Here is a 19,739-nt window from a genome sequence, read left to right on the forward strand (position 1 = left end):
AACCAGGGTTGTCAGACCTTAAAATCCAGGGTTTTGCCACGATCGTGACACATGATGTGTTATACAAACATATCTTTTAAAGCAACTGAGGGAGCTGGTTTGAAGGTTTTAAAAGAGTTTCAAGACCCTTTCGAGGCCATTAGAGGATGCCACAGAGATACTGCCACAGCGATATCATGATGAATTGCCCTCAGGCTGGAAGTGGGGCTTAGGGAACTGGGCTAGGGAGGCCGAGAGCTGGTATCTACTGGAGTGGTCCCTGGGAGCTTGCTAGAAATGCAGACTCACAGCCCCACCCAGGACCAACAGAGTTGGAATCTGCATTTTAACAAGATCCCCAGGTGATCTGTGTACACTGTCAAGTGTGAGCAGCACTGCTCTGAGAGACACAAAGGGCTTGGGTATGAGTTCTCTGAGTGAGGGATTAGTCCCTATTCTCCAAAAAATGGGTGGAAGAGGGATAGAGTGAGGGGGAAGAGAAGAACTGTTTCCTACCCCCCAGTGCATTTAGAAGGTGGAAACTTGTGTGTGAGGGGCACAGCTAATGACCCCAAATGATGTGCCAGTGCTCACATTCCCAAGTAGGAGACATGAGGGCTACACATGCCAGGACATTTTCTTTATAGAATGGACTTGAAATTTTGAATCTCCTATGTCTAAAACATAAAAAGACGTAGTTAAGGATATAAGTAATATCCTGGTCTGCAATGTTGCATGGCGGATCAGAACTAGAAAGGACCTGAGAAGCCATCTGATTGAGGAATTTGAAAAGAACTCATAGCTGGGCTTCAGGCCATTTGTGAAATCTCTGAAAACATTGTGTTAGACACTATGTATAGACGCAAATACACCACCTCCTATGAACAGAGTCCTTAGCTTTCATCATATTTCAAAGTAATCTGTTACTCCTTGCCCCTTCTAAACATTATAAACCGCCGAACAAAACCCCTCTCCTTTTATAGATGAGAAGGTAAGTGGTGCATATTCATGTCATCCAGCTAGTGGCAGGGTTAATTTTAAAAGCCAACGTTCTGCCATTCCAGTGCAACTGGCCTTTATGATCTGAGCTAAATATTAGGAAACGCTGAGTGGATTTTCTGTGGGATAAATCTTGCAAATCTCTGCATTTTCTGATTATTGGAAATGGTTAGATCTTTAGAGCATTGGAATATTGTGACATAAAAGGCATTTTGCATGAAAGGGTTTCAAAGCCTGTGTACATTGGGCAGGTGAATATCCATGCAGAGCAGCGAGAGGGCTGAGCCCCTCTGGCTTTGGGTATGGTTACCCCATCACTGAGGGCAGCAGAGCTCTGTGAGATGGGGCTTTCTTACCTGGTGACATCCAGTTGACTTTTTAGATAGCTTCATAGCTAATACATGATTATTAAGTCTTTGTGGGGAGCCAGGTGCTGAACTATAGAAATAGAGTGATATAATCCATGTAGCATTTAGATCAAGTGGTAATTTTGCTATCTGGTAAAGTGTTGAGTCCATGACTTCAAAGTACATTTAGAACATTTTTCATTTCTAGGGATTAAAGCTTGTAAAGCTGCCGCTCTATAAAATCACAGACGAACGGCCCTCAGTTGTAGAAGTTAACTCTTTCAAGTGATCCCTTGTTACATCTACCAGAAAATAGTTAATAGAGTGTCTAGATCTTTGTGAATTATGTCCAGAAGATGGCTGTTTTCAAGGACAAATACTTAGTCTCAATATCTCAGCTTGAAGCCTGTGTTTGAGACCATCTTTCATAGATATATGTCTATTGTAGCTCTTAGAACCCATCTGGGAAACAATATTCTCATATACTTCTGATTTTGATCTCTAATTATATTTTTTACCCCTTACCCTTTGCCATTTCTCCTAAAATATATAAATCAATGCAGATGTTTAATATCTGGTAACCGTAGGTACCATATTTCTGATACTAGTAATATAATAATTTTTCTTGGCTAGATAAGTTCTGCATAAATCATTGTACTAAATTATTTCTAAATTGGATTAATTTATATGAAGTGATAAAATGTTATTGGTTTCCTATTTTGTCATCTTTAGTATTCATGAAGGAGAAATTCTTTCCTTTTTTCTCCAAGGTCTCTATCAAAGATTAGCCTTTATAACCATTTTTATGCTCATTGCCTACGAATGAGGAGGGCTAATGAAGCAGCAAATTAAAATACTTGTGATGTTTTCATTTTAACATTAATCATTAATCTCTACTTCAAAGTTATTTCTCACTGATAAATTTATTGCTTTAAAAAGTGTTTCTATCTTTTATAGTGTTTTTTTCTAGAGAGCTTTGTTAGATTTTTAAAATTCTTGCTATTTGTATAACTTGTCAAGGCATAAGAATTTTGGCAGTTAAAATCAACTTGATTATTGGCAGAAGGCTTAGTTATATATGCTCTCAAGCATTTCACTGCCTGTGTGGACAGATTCTTTTTTTAATTTAAGAAACAGGGCATCTCAAATAGATTTTCACCTTTAAGAGGGTATGCATTTGCTACAAGTCCCTTAGAGCGTGGTTATGCTATCATATTCATTTTAGTTTTGAAGTAAAAAGCCCCAGAGTTTTTGTGTAGAATTTTCAGGGCTGAAAAAGACCTCAAGGACCTCAAGAAATTATTTAATGCAGTCAGTTTGTGAGCTCCCGTCTAGAATGAAAGCTCTTGGGAACAGAGCACGTGATGTGAAGGTCTGGTCTATGGGAGATGCCCAATAAGTATTTGGTGAATGAATTAGTAACCTCCCACATTCTATCACTGAGGATTCTGAGGCCTGGGGGGTGGGGGGTGAAATGGTGGGCCTCAGGTGGGTCTAACAGAACTATTAGTAAGTGGTGAGAACCGAGGCCTGGGCAGCGTGTGGTAGATACGCGTTGTGTACCCATGTTCACGAATTCCCTGGTTTCATTCTCAACAGAGGCAGCTCACGGCTTCCCAAGCACCGGCATAACTATGGATCCTTTGTCCCAGCCTCAGGTCCTTATTTCCCAGGCTGGTTTGAACACGGGATGTCGCCTTAAATATTCGTTAACGGAGGTTCTGAGCTGGGGGTTTAGCAATTTAACAAAGTAGAAATGGCTCCTCCCTATATAGCGCTTCTAACCTTGCTTCTCTTTGCTGTTACCTCTTCCTCCCTTTATTTCCCTCCCAAACTCACATGGGACCTTTATGTTATGTTATATCTTTGGAAATAATTTTATCCTCACAGAAGAGTTGCAAGAATAAGAATACAACAAAGAACCACCCTATATTCTTTACCCAGATTTATTTACTTTTAGGCTTTACCCCATTTGACTGTCATGTACTCTCACAATCTCTCTCTCTCTCTCTCTCTTTCTCTCTTCCTCCTTCCTTTCCTCTTTTCCTCCCTCCTTCTACACACACACATATTATTTTTTCTGAATAATTTGTGAATAAGTTGCATACCTCATGGTCCTTTGCCCCTAAATACCTCAGTATGTGTTTTCTAAGAATAAGAACATTCTCTTATGTAACCATGGCACAGTTGTCATCAACTTAAGTACACTTAACATTGATGGGGCCCTTTAATTTGTTTTTTAAGGTCCTTTATTTTTTAAAGATTGTTTTTTTCTTTCAACTGATATCTACAGGGAAACAGACCTGGAAGAAAGAAACAAAGATGGTGAAAATGTTAGGACTTCACAAAACCTGCCAAGTTCATAGAATTCGAGCCGGCTTCACGGGTGTGGCCAGTGCAGGGCTTTGAAGGGGCCTGCGCGTGGTTTAATGCTTGCTGTTGCGATCTTGAAATTCTTTATTTTGGGGAGAATAAAAAAGCCCCATATTTTCATTTTGCACTGGACCTGGAAGTCATGCAGCTTGTCATGCTTAGAGTACTGAGGTACTGGGCTACGAAGTTTCCAATCTGTTTTGTGTAGGTACTGTTGGAGATGGGGAAACTGAGGCTCAGAGGGATTTAAGTGAACTTGGCTCAGGTTGCTGAGCTACCTATTGGACTCAAGATTTGAATTTTGATTCCATATCTGATGCCTGTCGTGTTGCTTTTAACTGCTCCGTGCCCCCAACTCTCTGCCACTGTGCTGAATTATCTCTAGATTTGGAACTGACTTGTTTTTTCTCTTTTTCTCCTAAGGGGTACCACAGGCTCTCTCTCTCTCTCTCTCATCTTAAACTCCAGGGATAAAGCGTTAACCAGAATGCCATTTGGAAAACTTGAATAAGTTGATAATTTTCATCTCATGGGAACTTCCCACGAGTAATTTCCATCTTGATCTTCTCCCTGCATGTGGAGAAAAGGCTGCCTGTGGTCCTTCCCGCATTCACCTGTACCCTACATCACAAGTCCAGCAACTGGTTTTCTTCATGCTTTTGGAGTCCCTCTGTCATCCTTGGGGGTCTTGGACCTGCTTTATTCTCAGTGTCTTCCTGGGAATTGGAGAATTATCTGGAAGCTGAGTTTCTCTGTTCGGGTGGGTCTTCCTACTCTCAGACCTTAGCACTTACTACTGTCCTCACGTATTCCTGGGAATACACTGGTGAACAAGACATTCATCGTTCCCCCTCTCAAGGAGTTTACATTGTGGTTCTCCCTGTCGCTATGGCCCATCTACCTGTTAAGAGGTCTTTTAGGCAGAACAAAAAATTAACCCATCAAGAGTGTTGCTGAGAGAAATAATATAAAAAGAAAGGTTGAAGAAATGAAATTTTTTGACTTGGAGAAGAGGCATTGCTAAAGTTTATGTGTGTGTTAAAAAATGCACTGTTGAAGTTGTGGAGAACAACCACTTACTACTTCAGCAAGAAAGAGACAAAGGAGGCAATTTTTCATTTCTGTAGAGCAATGTAGGTTAGGAATTTAGACTGTGTGATAGCAGAAGAGTTTTGTTTAGGGCAGAGGTTGTTTAATCATCTAGAAGCTCCTCTGCCCTTTTCCTCACTCCTCTCTCCTTATGCTTACCTTTGTGTCTACATTCCTGAAGGGACCCATCTGTATGAGTAGTGTTCTGGGGTTTAGTACTACCAGATAAGGGGTTTGCATTATGGTGACCACATGTGCTCCCATATGAATGCACATATTGTAATCCCTAGTAGACTGACTGTAAGCCAAGCCATGCCTAGGTAGATACCATTTATCTTGTATGAGACCCGGAGATGTCAGATTTAGGCATGGAAAAATGTTCCCTGTGGAACTATCAGGTATGCGCAAGCATGGTTCTTATATTAGCCAACAGTCCTCTTTCAACTGGAGTGCTGGAGAGAATAAGCACTTCAGGGTTATTCTGGACTTTTCCACCCCAGCTGTCTAATTCCTCTCCCCAAAGGAGGAGGTAAGGGGGCTTCTCTGTTCAAGTGTACAAGTGCCTTCTGAGTGCTATGGGGGCGGGGGTTCTGAATGTGTCACTACTGAAGTTTTGAGAGTTTAATTAAATCCTCAGCCCTCAGAGTAGATATTTGTTTTAATATATGTCACTGTCAACAAGCATTAGAGAGTCCCATGTGCCTCCCTATCTCCGGTTAATTCCCCTCCGTGAATGTTATAATTAACACTGATCAGAAGTGATGGTAGGTATCCAAACACTGGATGCTGATTCATAAAGTCTGGGTACCTTTATTTATATCTGGATCTGAGTTCATGAAACCCAAATGTCAATTGCATGTCACATTTCCCAGTTTCTATCAGAAGCAGTTGAAGTACTGTTCACATGTGTCCGCAGGCTTCAAGCTCCTGGATTTCTCAGAGGGACTGTGAATAAAATCTTGCCTGTGAGGTCTCAGTGGCTTTCGTGGACAGCTCAAGCTGAAATCAAATTTGGAGCCTACCAAGGGTTTTACTTTGAATTATACTGACATCTTCATCATACTGACAGTGATGTGCCTGTACATTTTCATGCTAACCCATAAAATGTCAAGTGACATGAATGATAAATAGTCAATTTTTTCCAAAAAAGAATGAGAGATTTTTATTTTAAAGCCAAGATCTTGAAGGGGAGGTGAATAAATCATCAAGGAGTCATCATTTCAAAGAGACAGTTGGGCTAACGGGTGTCTCATCTCTGTCCTGTGGAACATAGCAATATTAAATACAGGTTTTTGGGATTCAGATGCTTAAAAATGCATGTCGGGTTTTTAACGTAACGGAAGTCCAAACTGACTTGACAGGCAGGTGTGATTTATAGGACATGTTCTATATCATTACAATATGTAGTTATATCTTTCCAATGATGAAAATACAGCTATGGTAGGTAAGTCTGCTGTCTAAATAAAACTCCGTTTTTTCCATTCTCAGCATTAGTTTAGCAGGCATTGAACGGAAACTTGGAGGACAGGCCCGGTCCTCCTCTGTATTCAGCTGAAATTTTTGTAGCATGCTGGGTTCGTAATTTAAAGTTTTGGTTATACTCTGTTGTCTAGCATTAATTCTTGCCGGCAAAAAATACGGTAAACACGTATGCATGGTACGGGGAGAGGGCACTGTGTTGGATGAGAAAGCCCAGTTTCAGGTGGTATTTTCCCCCACGTGTGAGCTTTGGGATCTTGGGCAAGTCATGGAGAGTCGCTCAGGCTCAGCTCCCTCCCCAGGATGCTCATGATGCCTCTGCCCCTTCATAGAGTTGTCAGAGTCTTGGAGACACCTGTTCCTGGAAGGACTTTCTAAGGGGAAGGATATAAAGCTCCACGCAGGAGTGGCGAGAGTATCATTGTTACTGATATTGAGCATGTACATACATTGTATTCACCTTGGTTTATGGAGCCCCTTCACTTTCCCTTTGAAAAGAGCTCATGGTTGTGTTCTGTTTTGTTCCTCAGGGGTTAATGCAAGAGTTCTAGCAATTTTCTTAGTCCTGACGGGTTTCTGAACTTCATATAATAGTGATTTCCTTAAAAGTGTTGGTGATGAACAGACCATACCGTGCTGGGCTTGCTTGAATTAATATATGATCCCTACTGTTTTTAATCTGTTTAACTCCAAATGTGCAGTGACTGCAGCAGCTTTAATCTAGTGAGTTGAGTCCATTGTAAATCAAAACTGAGAGCAGATTTCTGGTGTTATCCCGTAGGTTCTTAGTAGATGCTCAGAGGCTAACGTCTTTAACTCTTCGGTTCGCTACTGCATCTTTGTGATCCGCACAGACCAAGTTGTGGGGTGGTGCTGCCCCCGTCTCAGAGTCAGATACTACTCAGGACACCTAGCTGAGTACAGATGGCCCGGGGTGGTCAGAGGGTTTGGATGAAGGACTGGTGCCTCGTATCTGAAGAAGGAACTGGAATAGCTTGGGACTCAGCAGGGTCTGAGACAGGCCCGGTCCTCAGGGATGGGTCCCCTCTGTTGTATGGACACAAACAAGCTTGCTCACCCTGGCAACATCTCCCTGGAGCATCCACTTGGGACTTTTCCAGCATCTAGTTCTTTGGGTTTGTATGTACACGTAGGATTCTTGTTGGGCTTTTATGTGTTTGTGTAGTTACATTAGTGATTTTGCTATGTGACTTATATTGAGGATTTGGGGTTTCCTGAAGAGTTGAGTGCACAGTAAAATTTCCTAAAAGGAATTAAGCCGTAGTAGCCCCATTTGTTGTTCTATGAGGGTCTTAGATGAAAAAGTGTATTGCAGGATGTAAGTTACATATTTAAGACCTCTGTACAACCCTATCTGGTGAAGAGCAGTGGCCCTGGAGCCAGACTGTGGAGATTCAAAGCCCAGGTCTGTCACTTATTTGCTGTGCCAGCTCAGGGAAATGAACTTCTTATTTAACTTCTCTCCTCCTCAGTTTCCACATTCTGAAACTAGAAAAAGAGTGATACCTAATGCACTCATAGGAGCATTGTAAGAATTAAACACGGCACGTACAATGGTAGGAGCGGTGTATGGAACATAGGGAGTGCATCATAAATGTTAGTAATTCTCAAAGTTCGTTTTCCATTGTTACAATACACCACGGGAAGAGAGTAGCATCTCTCTAGTTGAGTGTTACCAGACTGGCTATACCCTTGAAAAATAATGTTATTTTCATTATAAGTAAAAGAAATGCTTGTTTGAAAAAAAAATATATACATAGTTAAATTTAAGAAGAAAATAAAAGCACCTAGAAATAGCCATTGTTAATCTTTTTCATATATTTTTCTATGCCTTTAGTCTATTTCTATACACATATATTTTACAAAATTAAAATCACATTGTATATTTAGTTTGTTTCTTTTTTATTTCACATAGTACGTCAAACCATCGGCAGGTAATTGCAATGTCTAAAAAACATTGTTCAAGCCTCGATAGTGTTCCAAAGTATGAATGTATATTTTGTTTAATCATTTCCTTGTTGATAGGCATTTAGATTGCTGGCAGATATTAATTGTTATAACTAATACTAAGGATACATTCTTGTATATAGATTTCTATATTTCTGATGATTGCTTGATGATAGCTGTTTAGCAGTAATGATTATTGACTAAAATAAGGGCAAACATTTTTACAAATCTTGCTGCATCTTGCCTGATGACTTTTCATTAAGTTTGGTATAGTTTATACTCTCAAAAATTGTTAAAATTTACAAGCAGTGTGTGGAAGTTTATGTGAAATCCACCCCTTTCCATTACCTATGGTGGGTTTGTGTCAGTAGGTTTTCTGATTGGATTTTGGAGTCTCAGGGCCATGCTTTTGCCCTGAGTTGGTCTTATTTCAGAGTTATGCAGCTATATGCCAACTACTGGGCTAGAACTAATCTGGAAAAGCCTGACCTTTTCAAATGAGGTTTCAGGTAAGAAGCTACAGATTTTAAAGCTGTGCGGTTGTTGGCGACCTGTCAGGGGATACACCACTGCCCCCAAAAGCCTGTTGGCCTAGACTTGACATTGTGCATGACTTTCTGAGGGGAGCGTCCCGGGGAGTGACCAAGGTGTTGTTCATCCAGTGCCCCCGCTGGCCTCAGAATAGCTGTTTACGTTTTATGATTCTTTCCCACGGGCTGCATCAAAGGTTCTTTGCTGCTGCTGAAGAACTGAATATTTAGTAAGGGGTAGATGTTTCTAGGCGCTCAGAAATATGTGAGTGTTCCTTGGTGGTTAAACGCATCCAAACGGGTCGTGCTTGCTTTTAAAAGCTTGCCCACCTGCCCTGCAGAGCTGTTGAGTGCTCACCTTGGCTACGTGGCTTGGCTCTCAAAGATGTCCCAGAGCCATTCTGGATTAACCTGGGGCCCTGCTCATCCCTGTGGTGTTGGGCTCCATATCTGATCTGGACACCAGCCCTTCCAGGGAGGAGCCTGGGGAGCTCTGAAGGCGAGAGGGGGAGGGATGAAGAACTTGTGGGGAGGAGAAGACTCCTTGTGGAAGAGCAGGGTGAGGAGCCGTTGGCGCCCTTCCCCTCTTCTGAGCCTCCCTGTGTTGGCATCACAAGACTGTGGCAGGGGGTCTTTGGAAGGGAAAGGGAAGGGGGTTTTCCAAGCCTTCCTTGGGAACACTTTAACCTCCATCTCTTTTCTGGATTCAGTGGCAAATTGGCCCAAATATGCCTTTTGCTTTTCAGGTTGCTTTGGTTCTGGAAGCCAAAGGAAGTAGAAATCCATCATTTGGTCCAATTTTGTGTTATGGGACCACCACTGTCTTTTTGTGTAAGATTATCTGGGACTGTTAATCATTTTAATTACATGTCTTGAAATTTCAAGTTTTGGGGTGCCATGCTGTTTCAAAATACTGGTGAGTTCAGATTAAACCAATGAAGTCCACTGCTTTTCTGGATCGATGGAAAGAATTTCAAGACTGATAACAATAGTGTAATAATCATAATATAAAATAATTGTGATTCTAAGCATTTTGTGTATTAAATGAATACTTTCCATACCACGTTGAAGTGGGAACTATTATGCCTATTATACAAATAAGGAAACGAAGAAGCAGAAAATTTAAGGAACCTGCCCAAGTTCACACAACTGGTTGGTGGCAGAGTCAAGATTTGAACCCAGGCAGAGGGGCTCCTAAACTCTAATCTGCTATTTTGTGTAGTTGTATCTATATGTATATCAGATAGGATCTTGCAAGAAGGATATTCTAATTATACGCACCCACACACATACACCTTTGAAATTCAAATTGCTCAAGAGTAATTAAGAGTACATAGTGGGGTTTGCAAATTGGGAAGGAAGTAAATGGGAACTGGGGTAGAGCTTGGCACCCCGGAGGAGTGGGGTAGGTTAGCAGTCTGGGCTGCATGGTCTTGATGGGGATGGAATAAAGGGATTGACACTGACAGGTACTGAATGGCAAGGGCTGGGAGTCTCAGGCCACAGCTGAAGCCGGGGAGAAGAAAATGGCAGGAGAAGCTGATATCAGAAAGAGAATTCTGGGAGTAACGGACTGAATGCTAGGATGCAGAGACCTGGTTACAACTCGTAAGGAAGGACTACAGTAAATCGCTTGTGAAATATCTACCTGTCTGTGTGTCTACTCTCTCTACAAAGAAGTTGATTAAAACATGCAAATAATACTGCTATGTACTTTAGGGAAAATTGCCCTCTAGTAGTATACTGGTTCATTCACTGAAAACTGGCTTTTTCAGACCCATTCCTGCTACTTCCCTTGCCCATGGGAAGGGGGTGTGATTTTTACCTGAGAAGGATCTCTCACTGCCCAGTTGTTTTGAAACTGTAACCTCATTCATTCTAAGTTGGAAACATTCCAGTCTTTTCTGTGATCATTGCTATGTTTGTGTGTGGAGTAAGGATGAAAATCAAGGAGAAGCTTCCACACTGCCAGTAAATATGTGTTTGACACGACTGATACAAGCATAGTGTACGGTGTAGAGCCCCACGTGTGGCTTATTTTTTAATTGATTGCTTTTGCCTCACATGGAGTGATGTTTGCTTCAGAGTGTGTGTGTGTGTCTGCGAGCGTGTGCTTATGCGTATCTCTGTGTGCGTGCATGTTCATTTTCTGCATTCAGCCTGCGTCACTACGAGGGCAAAATCAGTGCTTTCTCAATGGTCTCTGTAGGTGAGGAGGGTATCGTTAATGGTTAAAGACCTACACTTCCCAGACGTTAAATGTGCACAAAGCCTCGAGGGCTTTAAGCGCGGCACTAAGCATGCATATCTCATCCCCAAAGTAGCCACAGCGCCTGCATTCCCACAATAGCGGCAGCCCTGAGCAGATGCTTCCAGTGTTCTTATCTGGCTGTGTTTTTTTTTCCACTTTGGGACAAAGTTCTATAATCATAGCTCATGGATTTATTTTCTTCACAGTATAAAGCCTGAATTTTGAAGATGTCATCATGCTATGCAGGGTAGCATGAACCAAGTTCTTGGGGCTGCTAAGGATTTCTTTGCTTTTTTTTCCTTTTCCTTTTTTGAGATGTGTATCAGAAAAAGGCTTTGCCTTTAGAGAGAAATTTTATTGCTCTCGCCAATAATGTGTAACAATATTAAATTTAATGGCAGACCTTGAAGTGTATAAAAACTTAAGTCCAGAAAAAGGTAAGAGTCACACTACTAATTTTAAGGTAAGTGTAATAGTTCTAGTAAAAGATGGTATGCATTTCTTATTTTATGTCATGCTTAGTTAAGTCAAAGATTTCTCTGACTCTTGACAACATATTTGAGAATATTACATTTCAATATGAAATGAAAAGGTAGCTAAGTATTTTTGACTAGGCAAAAGAGTTTTTCTTTTTCTTGCAAATGTGTACTTTTATAATGGTAAAATTTGCATGTTGATGAGTTGGAAGTGTGTTTTTATAATAAAGCGGTCAGTGAGAAAACCATTTGCATTCTTAGTTTCAAGTCAAGGATACAGACATGCTTAAAAATTTTGTCTGACACTTATAAACAGTGGGTTTTAATTTAAACATTGTCAAGTCTTATTCAGTTTGAATAACGATGGATAAAGCTTTATTTTTAACTTTTCACAAGAATCTGGACAGAATGATTCCCAATTTGTATCAGAGAGAGTCATGTTTAATAATTGTAATTATTTTTATAATTATGTATTATTATATGTTTCTAATTAGCTTTCTAAAATGAAATGGCATAGTATTCAGCATAGATAAAATGGAGGCAGAACATGTGTCATGGTTTTAGAGCCCATCTGTGAGCTCCAGTAGCGTGAGAGAAACATTATGAAGTATGAGTTAGGAGATCAGAAATTTAAAATATTTGGAGATTGTTTTTGAATTATAAGAAAGGTTGCTGCCTGCTCAGAGAGAATAAATGATACGTCAAGAAATGTCTTCTAAACTTATCTGCAGACTGAAATGGTTATGTCATTTCAGATTATTCGTGTGCATCCATCTACTCAAATGTAACTTGACCCCATCAAGGCTGGATCTGAGAGCCTGCCTTGAGATTGTTGCTCATTTGTGGCGTCCACTTCCGTGTGTCATGTTCACAGGACCAGCATCCATGCTTGCTTTTTATTCAAAATATAAGTTAGACCATGGTTGAAACTTCCCGGGTATAACTGAGTTTTCTAAGCCTTGGAGGGACCTTTTATACAGAAACATAGGGTAGAATTTGGTTTACTCGATGCGCAGTTTGTTGGAAGGATTTTCCATTTAGAGTTTTGTCTTTTAATATGTTTAGAGACTCTTTTGTATGCTGAATGTGGGAGTAAACTGTATTGCATAGCATACTATCAGGATTGTCTTGCCTTGCACGTCATGAAAGTACTGATGAAAATGACTTCTATTTCACCACATAAAGTAATCTCTAAGATTAAAATTAAAATTAAGCTTTAATTCTTAACCATTATGGAAATTTGAGTGACTTTATGTCATGTAAGCTTTTAAAGTTGACAAATGAAAGGCATCTTGTTTCAAGGTAGATGTTTTCACATACAGAAGGTCTTATTAGAGATTTTTTAAAAAAGTGGTATATATTTTGTATTTTCTTTAATAGAGTTTCAATTATTTGTTTTAATGGTTTATTTTGCTGTGTGAAAAATTTCCTTTACTGACTGTCCATCTTGGTATTAAAATCATCTTAGTGGGTAGCAAGACAGTTTTAAAATAAATCTTTCTTCTGAATTCCAGATCAGTTGTAAGTGGAACATCTGAAATTATACAGATCATTTCAGAGTATGTAAAATTAATAGATTCTGAATTCTCATGAAATCTGAATTGTTATTACACAGTAATGTTAGAGGAAGTGGTTTTGATTGATGGGCATACAAAGTAGAAAAATGTTCATTCACAACCAGGAAGACCAAAGAGAAGAAACCTGAGTTTTGAGGGTATATCCTTAATCTTAAAACTGTACATTAAGTATAAGACTCATGTCTCATCCTGCATTTAGTATTTGTGCATATACTTAGGAAATTATTATTATTATTATTAGCCTCAAAATTTTAGTACAATGTGTTAGAAGTCATCTTAGTGATTCTTAAAACAATCAATCCTAAATTTGTAAGAGGCTTGAACTGCCACAAAAAAAAACAGCGGTCAGAGCAAGCTTCAGGCATCTAAAGCAAGTGCTTTTATAATCTTTTGTCTATGAACCCCAACTTCCTTTTTAACAACAAGAGATAATAACTAGTTTCTTGCTTACTTCACAAGGTTGTTACAAGAATCCCTGGTATAGTGCCAGGGATGGCATTTATTTAGAAGATGGATGGAACAGAACCACAGAGGTGTAAAATAGTGTAATTCTAGAAATAAGGATCATGCACATTTCATCTACTTAATTGAAAAGAAATGGTATTTGTTCTGGAGTGCAAATACAAAAGCGCTTTGACACAGAAACTTGGTAGCATCTGCTACTAATTTCGCCCTTGGCTCAGTGTAACCTACATCCTAGCAGTGTGCGTGCTGTGTCTGAGTGCTTCGTGGAAGGGCTGATGTCAATGTAGCAGCGAGTTCTCGATTTCTAGAGCAGGGAGAAAGCACAGCAAACTCACTCTATTTTAAAGGAGAAAAAATGTAGACTGCGTGATTTTCTCAAAGGCATGAAATACATCTGTGTGTGGCAGAATCAAGCCTTCCAGTTCCCAGATCAATGAGGGCTAACCCTGCTCTTTTCAATCATACAGGTTTTTGCTCTTAGGAAATGCTAAACATTTAGATATCTGTGATTTCTCTTGTCATGCCATCTGAATTCTTTGTACAAGGCCATTTTTAGGGAGGGGAAAATTGAGAGTTTCTTATGATCTTTAACTGCTAATAATTGATACAGTCAAGGATCTATTGAATGCTTTATATACCTACAAGATGCTCATTGTGGACATCAAGATGAATGAAAGTATTAACCTCCTTTTCAGTAACTCGTGGTATAGAGCAAAGACGTGCTTATATCGCTGATTAAGGGGGCCCTGTCATAGACGAGCCGTCCAGTGGTACCTTGAGCATGGAGAAGTCAGCCAAGGATTTCTGGGGGTGACATTTGAACTCAGACTTGATGAATAAGAAGGATTATATCAGGTAGATAAGCAAAGACTGAAGATGAAGAAGTAGGCAAGGGCCAGGCGTTATAATAAAGACCTCATAATCCAGGTGAAGAAATTTGGACATTATTTTTAAACAGCAGAAGGTTTTAAACTGGGGAGAAATTAATCTGATTTGAATTTCAGAACGATCTCTTTGACAACAGTTTAGAGACTGAGGGGAGTCATGAGGCTCGAGTGAGGGAGCCCAGAAGGCCGATTGATGCAGGAAATGGTGAGAATACCATGGTCTCAACTCAAGTTTCTTAGCTTAGATCTTTCCTGAGAAAACACTGGACTCGCATGTTCACATTAGTGTCCTTTGCTCCTGATCAAAACTGCCCTAGAATTCACACTTATTCTTCCCCTGCACACGTTTTTTTCTCCAGTCACTGTCTCATCTTTGGGATAAATCAGCTACAAGTATGTAGTTGCCTGATAGGAAATTTAATATTTCTACTCTTACTAAGTTTGTAACCTCTTGTCCATTAGACAGGATTGTGCCTAATTATGAGTATCTCTGTCCTTCTTTTACAGAGAACAAAAAGTCATTTCCCTAGGAAGCTCAGAGGACCCCAAATCAACCTTTTTTAGGTTACAGGACGTTGATTTGCGTGTTGTCATGTTGTTTTCATAGTCAGTCCAAATATCACATTAGAGTAGGAAGGTCAGTGGCCATTTCTTCATATAAGACATTGAGTCCTTCTTTTCAGGAACATAGTAGGATTCATCATATTTTACGTCTTCTTTTATGTCAGTAAAGATTTAGAGTTTTCTTTATGTAGGTTTATTTGTGTGGTTTTAGTTGATATTGTGAATTGGTTTTTTCCAGTTACCTTTTCTTATTTTTAAAAACAATTGAAAATTTTAAACACAGTATTATAGAAAAACTAGTACAGAAAGTACGGTTCCCTCTCTTAGCCCTTTTCACCTCTTTCTTAAATAAACTACCTATAACCCTCCTTTTTGTAGGGTTTCACTGTTACTTTCATATCTCTAAATGATGTACTTATATTACTACCTGTGAGTTTTCAATTTTTGCTATTATCTATTGATTTTATTCTGTGGTACATGAGGAATTAGCTCACACCGCCACCCCCACATCTCTTTCAGTTACTTTATTGGGTACTTTTGTGACCTTCAACAAGTCACTTACACTTGTTTCCTGCTCTGCCAAATAGAAGTTATCTAGTGACCTTAGTTAGCGTTCCCTTTTATCAACCCTTTCTCTCACTATCACTCCTAACTTCTATCATATATAAGAATTTCCCCATTTTTCTGTACTCATAATTACTCCTTCCATGTTTCAATCATAGGTTGATTTTAAAAGATAAATATCAATTAGCAAAGTTTACGTACTATGACAACATAAAATCATGTCATTGTGACTATGTAAATGTTCAGTAGAGCTAAGTAATCACCTAAGTTAACTGTAATTTAGGATACTGCTTCAGAAAGTGATGCCTGAGAAAAAGGACAGATTCTGGAGATTTCTATACCAGATGATGGCATCAAATTCATTAGAAAAAAATGAGTGCCTGATAATAATTTTGACAACTAGCAATCTTCATCATAACTGAACAAGGCATGTATAGTTGTTACCTCCATCCTGGGGATGAGGAATTAGAGACACAGGGAGAGAGAAATAAATTGCCTAGGTCATACTGTAAGTGGTAGAGCTGACATTTGAATCCTATTGGCAAGCTGTGGACCCTGGACTTGTCGTCATGTTCCTTGTCTTGGTGATATTGTTACTTTCTTGGGGGTGGTAAGATGTATAGGTAGGAAACGATTAACAGCCTTCTTCATAAAATATTCTCTATCATCTCTATAAGGACATCTCAGTTTAACTTCTCCTACTTTCTGCAGATTCCTTTTCCCAGCCCACAGGTTGGCCTGAAGTTTCCTTGAGTAAGTAGATCTGCAGCTGAGTAATTCCTGAGAGACAGAAAGGAGAGTGGTGTGGTAGGTTACTCAGGATTTGCTGTAGGAAAGCAGTGGGGTAAGAATGGTTATAGTGGAACCAGATCACATGAGGCTTTTGATATCCTGAAGAGCTGGGGCTGGATTTAATGAAGAAGGGGAAAAGATGGTAAGCTTTGCTGTGAATGGGTGATAGAAAATTGGTATTTTAAGAAAAAGTAGTGGTATTTTAGAAAAAAAGAGTGACATTGTAGGAAATAAGAGTGGTATATTAGGAAAAAAAGTGCCGTGAAGAATTAATTCAACAATAAAAGATAAAGTGTCCTGCAATCTACTTGAGAAATCAAAGGCATGAACCCTCGTCATTGAGTTTTTGACAAATGATCCGTTACTATCTCTAATTACTTGTCAACAAAACAGAAGCTACCGCGTGAGCTAGAGTTACTTCAGCTGTCTCTTTGAAGGTGAATGATTGTTTCTATTGATCTGTTTAAAGAATAAGTCATGGTTGTAGATGTGTGTAACATAAGGTTTTCGTCTAATTCGGTGACCTGTAGCTTCTTGCTTTTCTTTAAAATCGACATCAGTATCGTCTGTTTTTACAGGGAGGGTATGAAAAGATACAACTTGAAAGAATATGCGAGCGGGGCATCTGAGACACCCCTACTTCCCCCCTCCCACTAAATGTAGATATAAAATCAGGAGAAAGGAAGATAAGATAAAAGCTCTGAAGGACAATTGTGTTACTGTCTTTTTATAATTCCTCTTGGCACATTTTTCCCTCGTCTGTAAGTTCATCCATCATCATCTGTCCTTTTCCTTTGTTTCATTTTGAATGTCCAAAGTTATACTGATGATTGTTTTTTTAAAAAAATCAAGTGCTATTGATGTATATAACTAAATAGAATTGCTCCTTGCCTTTCTCACTCCTCAGATATAATCGTGGTGGATATTTTGGCATGTGCATTTGCATCCTTCCAGGAGTGTGTGTACGTGTGTATATGTGTGTGCACACATATACAGATAGGAGTCACATCAATACTGAAGGTCTCATAGGAGACTACATTTTTGTGATGTTCCGGTTTCTATTTGTTGAGCCCCAGTATGCACATGAGATAGGACCTCAGCTATTATTTATTTAGTTATTATTATTTAGTTACTAAGCTGGACTTAGTACCTAAATGCCTCTCGTATAGTGAGCATCCTCCTGATATTGAGGTTTTAAGATTATTTTATACTTTGTTTATTATTTATATATATGTGTATATATATATATTACATATATATATATACACATATGTATTTTCTCAGGTTCTCATTAATGTTTTGAAAAATGAAAAGGTCAGAAAATCAACTAGGAAAATGAGTGAAGGCAGGCGTGAGAACATAATAAATAGGAATATATAAATTTTGGTGGTGGAGGTGGGGAGGAAGAAAGATCATGTCTCAGATTTCTTATTTACCACTTAATTTTCATTTTAAAGAACTTGGCTGGCCAGCCTCCTTCTTATTTGATCATGGTGCATAGTCATTCTGAACTTTATTTCTTATTCTCTCACTATTTACTTACTTGTTTCCTGTCTCAAATTTATTCCTTTTTTCCCTCTGAAGAAGTCATGAATGGAAGCAAAATATAGACAAATGAGCAAAGGAAGAATTAAATGAAGAATGCATCTGTTTCATTTTTACGTTTGTATTTTTACTTTTCCTACTCTGCTCACTCACTCTTCTGTTGGTTGTGATTTCTCCTCCACAAACACACAAACTCTTCTTTTTTGTTTTTTATGCTTCCTTGCCCTAGTTTCTCCTTTCCTTTTTTCCCTAGAAATAAAATTTAGAATACTTTTTATTTATAAAGCCACACACAAGTCCATGAAGATAAGAATCAATGGTTGGTATTACTCTGGCTCTGACAGGAGTTAGCTGTAAGACTTTGGAGCAGTTGCCTACCCTTTGTGTTGGGCTAAGGGATTTTTCTAAGAAGCTTTCCATGGCTTTTCTGATTCTTAGTTCAGATAAGTGTCAATAAGAACAAAAACAAAGCAACACAAATATTGACAGGCCTGGCCGAAACCCTGAGGACATGGAGAGCAAGAAACTGATGAAAGCAACAAACTGATTAAAGTTCTAAAATTGTTGGCTCTAAGTGAAAATAGTGTTACTAAGCCCTGGCTAGCATTCCCCTTGTGATCACTGGGTGCTTACGACCCTTATTTGAAGAGAGCATTCAGTCACTGCATTTAGAAAAGGTGGTGGGAAAAATTGGCATATGATAACGGATATTAGGAGAATGGAAAATGGGTTCCTTTAGGGGCAGGTCAAGATTAAGTGACTGGGTGGGTATATTTCTTGGTTAAACCATCCGGCTTTATCATCCGGTGGGTTCTAGGTATTATTTGCCTTTATCCTTCTTTTGTAATTTCTTCATTGGCCTAATATGTGTGCTGTTTTCCATGCACGTGTTTTATTGTGCTACTTATTTACACCATATTCATTTATTCTTGTCTTCTGGGCACGATTTTAAGTTTACACTCCTTTCTTCAATTTCTTTAATTTCGTATTTACTCAAAACATAATTTACCATCTTGTTCTTTTATTCGTGTTTCTGGGACCTTCCTTCCCCATTCTCACTTGTAACCCATTCTGTGTTTTTACCTTATGATTTCTTTGTTTTTTTGCATCCCAAACTGAGAGAAAAGTGACCCTGGTGGCAGGGAAGTTCTAATCCAGGATTTGTCCACTGCTTTGGCACAGTGGGGATGAATATGGGATGTGGAATAAAATAGGTGCAAAGACAAAAGTTCTAACAGCAGCTTAGCTTTTAGGCAATCACCTAGGCCAATTTCTCTGGCACTCATTTTCTTCATGAAAGAAAACATGGATTCTGTGCGTTTCGAAGGGTTGTGAGGAGTAAATGAGCTGGTGTGGATAACAAGTCTTGCCCAGCTCTTGGTACGTAGGCATTCAGTACATGTTATACCTTCCCCTGAATACTGCGCGCCTGCTCGTTTTAGTATCGTCCTCATGCACCTCTTCTGTGTTCCATCCCTTCCTTTCTTGCAGGCTAGACAACCTATCGCAGTTTTCTATTTGTATTTTTCCTCTGATCCTCCTCATGTACTTACCCTTTTACCTACCGTGTTTCCCCCAAAATAAGACCTAGCCGGACAATCAGCTCTAATGCGTCTTTTGGAGTAAAAATTAATATAAGACCTGGTATTATATTATGTTATATAAAATCGGATCTTATATTACAGTAAAGTAAGACTGGGTCTTATATTAATTTTTGTTCCAAAAGACACATTAGAGCTGATTGTCCGGCTAGGTCTTATTTTTGAGGAAATGTGGTAGCTACTATAGAACCAAACCAAAAATAAGTCAAACATTTGATGAAGGTGTGAAAAGAAAAATCTAAGGAAGCAGTGA

The 19,739-nt window shown here is 39.2% G+C and overlaps 1 protein-coding gene across 7 annotated transcripts in view; it reads left to right on the top strand.

Annotated features, from left to right (window-relative positions):
* Positions 1–19,739, top strand: part of PLCH1 (phospholipase C eta 1) — a 192,418-nt gene that overhangs the window by 37,359 nt on the left and 135,320 nt on the right. The window contains exon 1 of one of the 7 annotated variants that reach the window (XM_033089852.1): positions 11,143–11,452. The exons of the other annotated variants lie outside the window; for them this stretch is intronic. Within the exon in view, the coding sequence (XP_032945743.1) occupies positions 11,410–11,452 (43 nt within the window). The 5' untranslated portion in view covers positions 11,143–11,409. Of the gene's footprint in view, positions 1–11,142; positions 11,453–19,739 lie in introns of those variants that run through there. 7 annotated transcript variants of the gene reach the window in all.

This window comes from Rhinolophus ferrumequinum, chromosome 2, assembly GCF_004115265.2.
Source record: "Rhinolophus ferrumequinum isolate MPI-CBG mRhiFer1 chromosome 2, mRhiFer1_v1.p, whole genome shotgun sequence".
Taxonomy (NCBI): domain Eukaryota; kingdom Metazoa; phylum Chordata; class Mammalia; order Chiroptera; family Rhinolophidae; genus Rhinolophus; species Rhinolophus ferrumequinum.